The sequence below is a fragment of the Cajanus cajan genome, chromosome 11 (genome assembly GCF_000230855.2).
Source record: "Cajanus cajan strain Asha chromosome 11, NIPB_CcT2T_4, whole genome shotgun sequence".
In the NCBI taxonomy this organism is placed as follows: Eukaryota; Viridiplantae; Streptophyta; class Magnoliopsida; order Fabales; family Fabaceae; genus Cajanus; species Cajanus cajan.
The window spans coordinates 21,122,464-21,136,214 of NC_138527.1; the positions used below are offsets into that span (position 1 = coordinate 21,122,464).

The 13,751-nt window shown below is 38.0% G+C and overlaps 1 protein-coding gene across 1 annotated transcript; it reads left to right on the top strand.

The window, feature by feature from the left end:
• Positions 1–5,337: 5,337 nt before the first annotated feature.
• LOC145953429 (uncharacterized) lies at positions 5,338–7,849 on the top strand. The gene is made up of 2 exons (XM_083067384.1): positions 5,338–5,647; positions 6,654–7,849. The coding sequence occupies exons 1-2, from the start codon at positions 5,338–5,340 to the stop codon at positions 7,847–7,849; spliced, it is 1,506 nt and encodes a 501-aa protein (XP_082923510.1).
• Positions 7,850–13,751: the final 5,902 nt, after the last annotated feature.

Consider the following 13,751-nt stretch of genomic DNA (forward strand, 5'->3'; position numbering starts at 1 on the left):
CGATTATTTGCCAAAATAATCGATTATCCCAGGAACAACTTTATGGAATAATCGATTATCCAGCAAAATAATCGATTATATTGTTCTTGGTTGGTTTCCAGAAAACCTGAAGAACAAAATAATCGATTATTCTTTAAAATAATCAATTATCTGCGTCTGAAACTTTTATAAATAGTTTGAACTTTGAGAAACTTCAGACAAGAGTTAGAACTGATAATCAATTTGTGAAAAACGTTTTGTGGAGTCTTTGTGACATCTTGGAGAGTTTTCTTTGTGAAATCCAAGAGTGAAAACGTTTTTGAAAAGCTTGTGAGAAGATAATCATCATCATATTCTTGAAAGGGGAAGATAAAGATTTGTTCAAGAATTCCAGGTGAATTCGTTCCTTTATTCTTTGTGAATCTTTGTAAAAAATCTTGAGAAGGGTTTCTTAAGTGGTAAGGTTTCTTGTAGTGGGTTCTACAAGGGGTGCTTTCTTGGGGTCAAGAAAGTGGTTATCTTTTGTGTTGAAGTATATGCATGTGTGTGTGTTTGTAAACCTTCTTGCTTAAGATAGTGGAACAAATCTTAATCAGGTGTTGATTAAGGACTGGATGTAGGTCACATGTGGAGTGGCTGAACCAGTATAAAAGACTTGTGCAATCTTCTTCTACCTTATCTTTTACTTTGAGTAATTGCTTGATTGAACATTAAAGAAGATAATTCTTGATTAACATGTGTATGTGAAAATTGTTGGTTTAAATCTGAATTAGAACATTGTATTTGAACATCACAATTTTGTAATCAAGAAAGCATATTGCATTCATACTTTCATAACAAGTCTTTGAGAGAGCTTCATTTGAAAATTCAGTCTTAGAAAAGTTTAAAAGTGAAATAAAGATCTTACATACTCTGATAATTTTTAAAGAGTCATAGAATCCAATTCACCCCCCCTCCCTCTTGGGTTGTGCCATTCTTTTCGTGCAAGGAATTGTTTCTGGGTATGACCACTTCTTGGCCACTTTTGTTTTCTCTTTTTAGGATTAGGATTAGTTTAGTTATCTTTTCTTCTTTTAATCAAGTAGTCATATAACTTTATAATTGTAACTCATTAAGGTGATGTGAACATGATTTGTATTGCAAATATATGTATTGTTCATTCTGTTCATCTGAGTATTTATGTGCATGAAAATTATTACTTGTTAATTATTGATGAATATTTAGAAACAAGTAATTATTAATCTCTCTACTCCATGTTTTCTTATTCCTCAAAATTCAAAACGTAATATACCTAAATTGAAACGTTTGTCGTGCTAGTTCGAATAAAAAGAATCCATAAACAAATTCCACCGTAAACAAATTGGCACACCCGGTGGGACGCGTTTAATTGCAAACATAATTGATGCAAACATAATTGAACTATTTTTAGGTATGCATGTTGTATGAGACTCAGGAGTGGAAGAACCATGTCTACGTGTAATAGTAGGAGAGAAATGAACAATGATAATCAAGTGGATGTAGAACAAGGAAATCCCAACCTCGATAATGTGACTAATGTGACAAGGGGGGCAACATCTCCCCCTGTTGTACTCGAAAATGGGGCTAGGCAACCCAATGTGTCCCAAGAATTCGCGAATGCTACCAACGCCACTAGAGAATATCCGTGGGGTATGCCACAAAATTGGCGAAATACCCAACCAGTACATGTTGAGATGCCAATACCCTATTTAGGACCAAATTCACAAATGCATGTATCCCCACAGGGATATAATCCTGGCCCAAATGGTCTGGGTTTTGTTATGCAAGACCCATATCAACATGTAGGGACAAGTCACGAAGGGTCTATGGTTCGACAGAGTAGTTATATCCCCACAGGTATCAGTAATCAAGCCATGATGGCCCTTCGACAACAAATGGACCATAGTAATCATGACATGGTTAATCTGTTGTCAACTCAAATGCACAACATAATTACTCCCTTATATGAATTGATCAATAAAATAGGAGATAAATTGGGTGATGTTCCACCTTCGAGAGCCATGAGTGCAAATTTGAACGATATGGAAAATTTAGGTGGGAATGTAGTTTTTCCTCAAAACGTAGGTCGACCTCATAGGAACCCCGATGAAAATTTTGATCAAATTGTAGAAAGGGTATTAAACAGGCATGGTTTCGAGGTAGGTCGAAACGAGCGTCCCTATTTTGTATCAGCTTTTCCCGATTATATAACTCAGGTAGAACTGCCTAGGGGGGCGAAAGTCCCAAAATTTTCAAAATTTGCGGGAGAGTTAAATGAGTCTACAGTCGAACATTTAGCTAGATATTTAGTCGAATATGGGGATTTAACGAACAATGAATATTTAAAAATGAAGTATTTTTCGAGTTCACTGACTAAGCATGCTTTTACATGGTTCACAACATTGCCTCCTAATTTGATAAACACTTGGGCTCAATTAGAGGGTAACTTTCATGAACATTTCTTTCGAGGAGAAACAAAAGTCAGTATAGTTGATTTAATGAATGTTAAAAGAAAAAATCATGAAACATTAGACGACTATTTGAATAGGTTCAGGCAATTAAAATCTCGATGTTATACTAATATTCCTGAACATGAATTAGTTAAGATTGCTGCAACAGGATTAGACTTCTCGATTCGTAAGAAATTAGTCAATGAACAATTAAGAGATATGGCCCAATTGGCAGAAAAAGTAAGGAGGATTGAACAAATTAAGTTGGAAAAGGAAAGGTTGAAGAAATTTGATAGATTTGTTCGAAAAGAAAAAGTGGCTTATTTAGAGAACATAGAGATAGGTGAGGATGCTAATTGTGAGATCTCGAGTGAAGATTTTGAGGTTAACATAGCAGAATTACGTCCTGGTCCTACTTATCAATGTCAAATGCTAAAACCTGGAGATAATATGGAAGAGAGTTCGACTAGGAAATATAGTTTCGATGTGACTAAAGCAGATAAGATATTTGATATTTTATTAAAAGATAAGCAGATTGCACTCCTAGAAAACCATAAAATTCCATCATTCAAACAGAGAAAAGGGAAGAAATTTTGTAAATATCATAATATGTATGGTCATTGGACTATTAATTGTGTGCGTTTCAGGGATATGATCGAGAAAACGGTCACTGATGGTCGCTTGGCTTTCGAGGAAAAGGATATGAAAGTGGACACTGACCCATTTACAGCTCACACTGGATATGTAGAGCCAGTCTCGATGGGAATCAATATGGTCGAAGTTAGCGTCGAGGATGATGAAAATATTGAGCCTATTTCTGACGAAAAACTCGAGGAGTTGATGGATGACTTTGCTAAGGAAGAAGAACCTATCTATCCAAAAGAGGGAGATAGTCTGGTCGAGTTTTTGTCCAAGAAAAAGGAGACTGATAGAGAGGTTATGTTGTGTCCTTGATGCAGTGCTGTATTCGACAGAATTGTTGCTAAGGATTTCGAGGAGTCGGAGATTATGAAAAACTACAGAGCTGAAAAACTTTGAGAGAAGGTTAAACCTAACACTGGGTCAAACACTGGATTAACAATGAGGCAGGTACATATGTCTCAGTATAATGCCCCTATGGGTAAGATGGAGATGCACAACTCGTCGAAATTCGGCAATACCTTTGTGCCGAATGCTAACGTCCCAGTGGGAAAATGGAATGCCCCACCAAGACAAATGGTTAGAATGGGTCGAGGAAAACAAGTTATGAATTATGCTGGGCCTACATTCCAAGGAATTCCTGGAAAGTTTTCGAATGTATCTACAGGACCTGGAAAATTCTCAACTGGAAGTTATGGGCGTGGTTTTCGACAGCCCTTTAACAACTTGACCAAAACCCAGTGGAGAAGGCAACAAAGAATGAGGAAAGCTACCTTTGAAGGTTTTAGAGGAAATCTCTTTTCGATCCCGGTACCACAAAAGGGTGAGTCATCTCGAAAATTTATGGAGGATGATGAAGATCTGATTACTGACTGTTTCGAGAGTGGTTTCGATGACTCTCTAGAGGATATTTGTGGGATAGTGTCAATTTTGCCTTTTGAGTATGCTGGGGCCATGGAATCTGTTAATGAGCATGAGGATATCCATCGAGAGGATTTTTTTAATGATCCCAACTATGAGTCCAAGATTGTGTGGGTCAACCAAATTTCGAGGGTTATTCCCAAATTTAACTCAGTTGTGTTTGATTCTCCCATTGAAGAGATAAAGGGTCACCTTAAGCCTTTGTTGTTAACCTTGATGATCGAAGGGCATGAGGTAAATAAGGTTTTGGTTGATGGAGGAGCAACTATCAACATACTTCCAAGGACTATGCTGAAAAGGTTTGGAAAGTCCATGGTTGATTTAAAACCCCATAACATACTTATCTCAGATTATGCAGGAAATTCATCATACCCTGAGGGCATAATTTTGCTCGATGTTCAGATCGGAAGCGTGAAAAGAACTACTATGTTCATAGTAACTCCATCGAAGGCAAATTTCAATGTCTTGTTGGGGCGTGAATGGATTCATGGGGTAGGAGCCGTCCCTTCAACTGTTCACCAAAAGATTTTCTTTTGGAATGATGATGAAGGTTTGGAAGTGCCGATGCGGATCAGAAAGAATATGAGGTAGGTATGTACTTCGCAGATCAACAACTGACTGCATTTGCAAAAACAAGGCCTTTCGATGCCCACAATGCTGGTGTTATGGATGAAGAAGAAGGCGTTAAGAAAATGTTTTGCTGGGATGTAAAAAGAGGGTTTGTCATTCGAGCCGAGAAAGATTCGGCTCCAGTCGAAGAATGAAGGATCAGGATCCTTATTCGAGCTTTTTAGCTCGAATGACCGCCTACATGGTCGATCGAACGGCCGACATGGCTGAAGAATGTCAAGATAAGGAAGGGATGTCAAACAAATCGGGAAATGATGAAAGTAGTTCGGCCACATGGGCCGAAGAAAAAGAAAAACAAAAAATAGAGAAAGATCGAATGGACCGAGAGGTCAGAAAAGAAAAAGAAAAACAAAAAATAGAGAAAGATCGAATGGACCGAGAGGTCAGAAAAGAAAAAGAAAAACAAAAAAGTGAGAAATATCGAATGGACCAAGAAGTCGAGATTTCGAAAAATGACAAAAAGCAAGAGTCGGAACTAAAGTTAGATTGTATTTTTGACGATTCACCATTGGGATTCGAAAGGGCGGCCAATGAAGAACACAAGTTAGAATCTCAGGACCCACTCGAAGAAATCAATTTGGGGACTGTCAAAAATAAGAAGGTTACTTATATTAGTAAACTCTTGCAAGGAAAGCTGAGGGATGAATTAATTTGAGTATTGCATGAATATAAAGACTGCTTTGCATGAGATTACGATGAAATGTCGAGATTGGATCGAGGATTGATAGAGCATAGGTTACCCATGATTCCTGGAAAGAAACCTGTTAAGCAAAGCCCTCGAAGATTCACTCCTGAAGTAATCGAAAGGATAAAAGAAGAAATTGAGAGGTTATTGAAAGTAAAGTTCATTAGAACCTCGAGATATGCCGAATGGATATCGAACATTGTGCATGTTATCAAAAAGAATGGAAAACTCAGGGTATGCATTGATTTTCGAGATCTCAACACAGCTACCCCCAAGGATGAGTATCATATGCCTATTGCCGAGACTATGATAGATGCGGCTTCAGGTAATGAAATTATGAGTTTACTCGATGGTTATTCTGGATATAACCAAATTTATATTCCATGATTTAATTGGTAAGTTTGTACAAGTGTATATTGACGATATAATTGTTGGGTCAAAACAAAAAGAGGAACACTTATTCCATTTAAAATTATCTTTCGAGAGAATGAGGAAACATGGTCTAAAGATGAATCCACTAAAATGTGCTTTTGGTGTTACAGCAGGGGAGTTTCTGGGATTTGTCATTCACCAAAAAGGAATCGAAGTGGATAAAAACAAGACGAAAGCTATCATGGAAACTAGACCTCCTTCAAACAAGAAAGAACTTCAATCTCTCCTAGGTAAAGTAAACTTTTTAAGAAGATTCATATCGAATTTATCTGGCAAAACTAAAGTGTTTTCTCCTCTATTGCGTCTGAAAAAGGAGGAGGAATTTCGATGGGATCAAGAGCACTAGAAAGCGTTCGATGAAATCAAAGCCTATTTGGCTCATCCTCCAGTGCTTGCACCACCCTCTAAAGGAAAACAACTGAAGTTGTACATTTCGACTAGCGATTCGACTGTTGCGGGCATACTGATGCAAGATGATGATGATGGCATCGAAAGAGTCATTTATTACTTAAGTTGAATGTTAGTAGGAGTTGAGAATAGATATACTCCTTTAGAGGAATTATGTTTAAGTCTTTATATTGCTTGTACAAAGTTGAAGTATTATCTTAGGCCCTGTGATGTTGTAGTATTTTGTCGAAGTAATGTTATTAAGTATATGTTGTGTAAACCTGTCTTACATTCTCGAATTGGCAAATGGGCACTTGCGTTAACTGAATATTCATTAACTTTCGAGCCTTTAAAATCCACGAAGGGACAAGTAATTGCTGACTTTCTCGCAGATCACTCAAAAATAACTAAAGAAATCAATTATTTGACCAATAAACCTTGGGAATTATTTTTCGATGGCTCGAAACATGAACTAGGCACTGAAATAGGTTTGTTAATCATTTCCCTTGAAGGAATTCCAACTAAATTGTCATTGAAAACGGACAAAGGATACTCGAATAATGAAACTGAATATCAAGCACTCATCACTGGACTCGAGATCCTTAGAGAGTTAGGTGCTAGGAATGTGGTAATTCGAGGAGACTCACAACTCGTCATTAAACAATTGACTCAAGAGTACAAGTGTTTGAATGAAAAACTAATCGAACTCAAGACTCGAGCTACTCAACTACTAAATGCATTTGATGAGGTTGAATTACAACATGTTTCTCGACACGCAAAAACAATTGCGAATGAATTGGCTCAGGTGGCATCAGGGTATAAAATGAGTAAGGGATGTCTCGAATCTATGATTCATACAGAGAATGAATTGATATGTCATCTAGAAAGTCTAAGTGTCAGTTCATCGAGTCAGCAAGATTGGAGAAAAGAATTGGTCGAATATCTACAAAATCCAAATTTGAAAGTTGAAAGAAAAATCAAACTCCAATCCCTCAATTATGTTATGCTAAACGAGTTATACAAAAAGGGTTTCGATGGGATTTTGTTCAAATGCCTCGGAAATCATGAAAGTTACATAGTTATGGGAGAAGTACATGAAGGTATCTGTGGAGCACATCAAGCAGGTGAAAAGATGAAGTGGACCTTGTCGAGAAAAGGTTTTTATTGGCCAACCATGATTAAAGATTGCATCGAATTCACAAAGAGCTGCGAGGAATGTCAAAGACATGGACCAATACAAAGGGTACCAGCAAGCGAGTTACATTCGATTATTAAACCTTGGCAATTTCGAGGTTGGAAAATTGATATAATAGGGCAAATTCATCCAGCCTCCTCGAAAAATCATAAATATATTTTAGTTGCCATAGACTACTTCACGAAATGGGTTGAGGCAATTCCTTTGAGGGAAGTCGAGCAAAAAGATGTAATTGATTTTGTTGAAGATCACATTATAACAAGGTTTGGAATCCCTCAAACAATTACTACTGATCAGGGCACAATGTTTACGGGTCGAAAAGTTGCTCAATATGCCCAATCGAGAGGAATTAAGTTGGTGACTTCGACACCATACTATGCACAAGCAAATGGACAAGTAGAGGCCGCTAATAAACTCATTATCAGTTTAATTAAGAAGCATATCTCGGGTAAGCCTCGGAGATGGCACGAAACACTTGTTCAAATTTTATGGGCTTATAGAAATTCACCATGAGATGCCACAAGAACTACCCCATATAAACTAGTGTATGGGCACGAGGCTATTCTTCCTATAGATATCAATTTACAATCGATTCACATACAGAAACAGAATGATTTACCTGTTGAAGATTATTGGAATCTGATGTATGATGAGTTAGTATTTTTAGAAGAAGAAAGGTTGATAGCGTTGCAAAATATTATTCAACAAAAAGAAAGGATCGAGAAAACATACAATAAAAGAGTCAAAATGCGCAGTTTCCGAGTTGGAGATTTAGTGTTAAAAATAATTCTTCCTATGAATCAAAAATCTCGACACTAGGGAAAGTGGTCTTATAATTGGGAAGGTCCCTTTATAATCGATCAAGTCTACTCTAAAAATTCATACGTCATCAAGGAAATAAAATCGAAGGGAAGCAAAGTAATTAATGGCAAATACTTGAAATATTTCTATGACAGATCAGAGTTTTGAAACAAATATCCAGAAGAACATGAAATTTAAAAAGGGATGTTCAGAAATTTAATTATTACAAAACTTGGATTTAAAATCCCTATAAGCTTGATAAGCTTCGTCCAAACTCTGTTTTCGAGTAGCACACTGAGTCTCCAGGTGTTTCTTCTGCTCGAGGGTCTTTGCAAGCCTAGAAGAAATCATCTTGCCTTCTTCTTTGAGGTTCTTTTGGCGCTGAATAACCTCTTGGCTTTGAGCCTTTAGAGTAGTTTGTTTCGAACGGTGGTTATTCAACTCGTGTTGTAAGGCCTCGATTGACGTTGTGCAGTCTACCTCCTCTTGTTGTAATTTCTTTAGGGCAGGAATCATCTCCTCAGTAGATCTTTTGATGGAAATCAGTTCCTGCCGAAGATTCTCGAGTTTGGCACGGTCTCCCTCACTGTCGACTTCAACTTGAGCTACTTCTTGAAATGAAGTAGACCATTTAGCTCGAAGATCCCAAGCAAGGCTGAATGGCTTGATAAATTCTTGAAGCTCAAGGTGAATGTCAGGAGGAAGGTCGGAGTAAGCCAGCAAATCCTCCACCATCTGCTCGACTTCAATTTTAAATTCTGGGATGAGGAAGCCTGATCAAGGTCATCTACATAGGCCTTCGACCTGAAGGATTTGAGCAAAGGTTGGAAAGCTGGAGTTGTCTCAGAAACTTGTTCAACAATTTTTTCTTTTTCCGAGCCAGAAGGGCCACTTGTCCAATTGTCAAGAACATCGAAAATATTGTTGATTTCTTCATCCTCCTCATTGAAAAAACTGATTAAGTCTAAATCAGTTGAATGGATTGAAGAAAGTGTTGGTACTGAAGATTCGACACCACCTTGAGTCGAAGGAGAAGGAGTTGGAGTAAAAGGTTTGGGAGACTCAGTTGAATCTATAAAAAAAAGGAGGGTAAGAAATATAGTCCTTTTTGAATAATGATAGAAGTTCGAAGAAGAGACATACCTTTATTTGGACTAAAAGGGGGCTTAAGCTCGAAAGAAGGAGCTTCATCTTGCGAGGACTGGTGCGGAGGTTCCGTGTTCGCCAGAGGCTCTGTCAAAGGAATCTTCCCCTCATCAACTTGAGGAGGGATCTCTATTGAGGCTACTATTGAGGCTATCTCATCAACATTTAGTTGAGGAGTAGCCAACTACAAAAAGCGATAAGATTAGAAGAAGGAATTAAGGAAAGATATAGAAAAGTGAAAAGACGAGTAGAAGTCGAACCTATTGAGATCCCCCGATAACAGAAACGTCCCTAGACATTTCTCGAGAAGAATCGAGTTGGATTATCTCGACGTCCTATAACAGAGAAGTTTCTTAGAAAGATCGAAGGCACATAGAAAGCACATGAAAACTGGAAATCAAGTTTAAACTAAATTACCTTAGGGATAGACTTCATAGCATCTTTGAGAAGCTTCTCGATAGGAGGCTTTTGAGTCTTCTTGGGAAGAGGAATCACAAGTTTCCCCTTCCCTTTATCCAGCTTTTTCGTGGTCGAAACCTGAAAATAGAAGAACAATCCTTATGGTCGAGACTCGAAATAGAGAGTAAGAAAATATATTAAGGCAAAACGGTTTACTCACAGTCTTGGTGCTGGCTGAGTCCATTTTTTGTTTTTTCGAGGTTTCAAGGCTCTAAAAATAGAAGAATCAGAGAAGGTAATGTGAAGTAAATCCAGAAATTCGACTGAAAGGTTAGATCGAAAAGAGTTGTACCTTGGAGCGTAGGGAAACCTTGTCAGAAGCAGTCTTTCTTTTTCGACCCTTCAGTGATGACCCCTTACCATCATCCTCATCACTTTCCCAATTGGAAGTCTCCTCAACATGTTGAGGAACACATTGAGGAATAGCAGCTGTATAATGCATAACATAGAAAGAGGATGAGATAAGTACAAAATGGAATTCGAGAAACTTTCTTAGTTAGAGTCATTTTCCAGGAGGAGGATTGGTATTATCGACCCAACATAATGGCCACCATCTTCTTCGAGGAAAATCGTACACGAAACATCTCGCATAGGTAACTCGATCCTTTACGGGAACCTCTTTGCGATCAAGGTAAAATGGGTCGAGTGTTTTCACCCAAGGAGGGCGAGATAAATGTTTAACTAAACCAAAAAGAGCATTTGGAAGAAAAGGTATATTTTTAGGACAAAATTTTTCGAAATCAGTTTTTCCTCGAGGATTAATCACCTTTTTTGCGTGGATGTTCCTTTGTACCATTTTTGATAAAGAGACAGACACATCAAAGATGGTTCAACCAATGTTGTCAGGTCAATAACAAACTTTAAAAAATTGCTCGAATTGATAAATAATAATTTGGTTCTTGTAAGTACCAGATTGTTTCGGGCCCTGCGAAGAAAGGGGAGAATTAATCAGCTTCCTCAAAAAATCATCAAAGTCGAGAATTTTGTCAACATAGTACTCACACCACCAACGAAGAAAACATTTAGAAACTAAGAAAGAAGGAGAAAAAGAGCAAGGTGTGAGGTTGAGTTGTTTATCAGGACGCAAAATAAAATCCAAGACTTCTTCGTAATTTCCTTTCTCAACACAAATATCAGCATCTATGCTTTCTTTGCGTCGAAGGGGAAGAAGAGGTTTCATCTGACAAAGTCCAAATTGACGGGCAAAAAGTTGAGGCTGGTAGGGGTAAATCCTAACATCTTTTTGTCGCATGCCTGATATGATTACATCCTAGGATAAGAACCCAAACCACATCTCGAGGGAATCTGGTGTTATATTCCCAACTTGATTATTTTGTCGAAGCCAAGGAGGACCTATCAAGGAAGTACGTATGAAAGGGGCCAAGTCTTCATTGAACTGACCAAAACTAAGAATCGCGTCGATGTATTTCGCAAAGTTGTTGATTGAACGCTTTCGAGGAGTAAGCGTGGTTAGACGGGCTCCCTCGAGTTCACACACTGGAACAAAGGACGAAGTAAGTGAAAGCTTCTTTTCCAAAATGGCGTTGAGCCATAACTGTAATAGCCATAACGGTCCAGAGAGGTTTCGACGACCAGATTCTCGAAAAAGGCTTTCTGAAGCTTCATCGAGACAAGTGTATAGAGAAGCTAATAGAAGTTTACTCAAGTAAATTTTCTTTTTTAAGTGCAAGGCTTGAGCCAGAATGTAATAATATTTCAGAACCTGAAGAGAGGGAGTATAGAAGACGCAAGCAGATAACTAGTACATTAAAAATGCAATATGCTCGGAAGTCAAAACGGGGGTACCAGGTTTTCCTATATAAGAATTAATAAAAGCGAGATAAGTCTTCTTGTCCCAAGAGATGAAAGTTTCCTTGATCGAAATCTCCTCTTCGAAGGCGTCAGGGTAAAACCTATCTCCTATAGGAGCCAGGCCAGTAATCGTTGCGATATCCAACAGAGTGGGACATATGAAACCACAGGGGAACTCGAAAGCGCGGGTCTCTCTATTCCAGAAAAAAATGGCAGATAAGAGCATTTGGGGGTCGAAGAGATGTAGATCACATTTTGCGAGTTGGACAAAATCGAATATACCAGTTTCTACCCACGAAGAGCTCATGGTATTTTCTACGCGTGTCAACCATTGCAGATGCCTATCTTTAGTGGGGGAAAAGCCCTAAAAATCTTAGTGGTATCTCCGAATAAAGACAGGTCTATTTGTGAGGAATGAATGAAGGGTAATGTAGACGAGTCCTCAGGTAATAATGTATTCCCAAATTTTTTCTTATTCTGACCCATAAACGGGCCTAAAAAAGCATGAGTAGTACCGTCTGCAAGGGTGAAAGGAAGAAGTACCTGAGATTGAAAAATCTTAAGGCTTGCCTCCTCCATGCCTGGGATAGGGACAAAAGTGTCATCACCATCCTTCACGGTGCAGACCGTAGCATTGGTGGTAAGCAGAGGAAGAGCTTGCGTTGACGATGTAGTGGCCATTGTAGGAGATGATGCAGAGGCCATGGTGGGGGAAACTACTGATGCTACGGTAGCAGAGGTTGATGCAGCAGAGGAGGCCATGACAAACAGAGGCAAAGAGCTCGTGAATGAAGGAATGGAGGAATGCAAGATTGCCGGAGAAGAGAACCAAGAAATAGAGCAAGAAGATAAGGTAAGGAGACTTAGGCGCGAAGGAAGAAAGTGGTGAAAGTGATTTTCACCTTAGGGTAAAAAGGGTTTTTGACGGGCCTGAGGTGAAATGGGCCCATAAATTAAATTTAAACTTCAAGTCAAATGATAAAAACGGCCGCCAAAACGTCTTGAACAGGTAAGATTTGTGGGGAAACGCAAGCACGCGCCGTTAGAGCCATCAATGTCACATCAAAATGGTCATCACATTAAATAGGGGTCTGAAGTAGGTTTTGATTGAAGAAATCGAAGAAATATAAGTGAGCAAGCCGAATTCGAGAAAGAATCGAGAGAAATTCTCGATAGGAATTCAGTTTTTTTTCACTGGTGTGTTTGTCAAAACTGAATTCCTAGGGGGGCATTTGTTAGGGCTACTCGAAAACCATATGAGTCGGAGGCCACATTTACGAAGCTGCTCGAAAGAAAGATAAAAATCAACACCTATTGAGAACTTATCACGAGTCTTATTTGTTTGAGCTTGGTATATAGTCGAATAGAAATCGGTCGAATAGAGCTCGAAAAAACGGAAAAAGAAGTTACTGGAGGTTCCTAAAAGTTAAGGCGCACTAAGATGGTTATTAAGGGTCGAATCGAGAAAGTTGAAATGTGGGATGAACGGTTATGAAAAGTTACGATTTAAAGCCACATACTAAGCATAGTTGATAGCGATTATCCTATAATGGCTTACACGTACGAAACTAACCGCTCTTGATTAGCTCTATAAATACAAGAGTTATGTATCTTCACAAAGGTTAGAAAAATCATACTTGAACTCTCAAGCACTCACCGCCTGCGCATATGACTTTCGTGCAAGGAATTGTTTCTGGGTATGAATACTTCTCGGCCACTTTTCTTTTCTCTTTTTAGGATTAGGATTAGTTTAGTTATCTTTTCTTCGTTTAATCAAGTAGTCATATAACTTTATAATTGTAACTCTTTAAGGTGATGTGAACATGATTTGTATTGCAAATATATGTATTGTTTATTCTGTTCATCTGAGTATTTATGTGTATGAAAATTATTACTTATTAATTATTGATGAATATTTAGAAACAAGTAATTATTAATCTCTCTACTCCATGTTTTCTTGTTCGTCAAATTTCAAAATGTAATATACCTAAATTGAAACGTTTGTCGTGCTAGTTCGAATAAAAAGAATCCATAAATGAATTCCACCGTAAACACATGTATAAATAAATAAAATAAAATAAAAATAATAATGGGTCTATACATATCAATAGTATTGGGGTATAAGCTAAGTATACGAACGAACTAATAAATTAATTACACATTTATCCGGGTGATTAGGAAAACCGCAACTTCAATG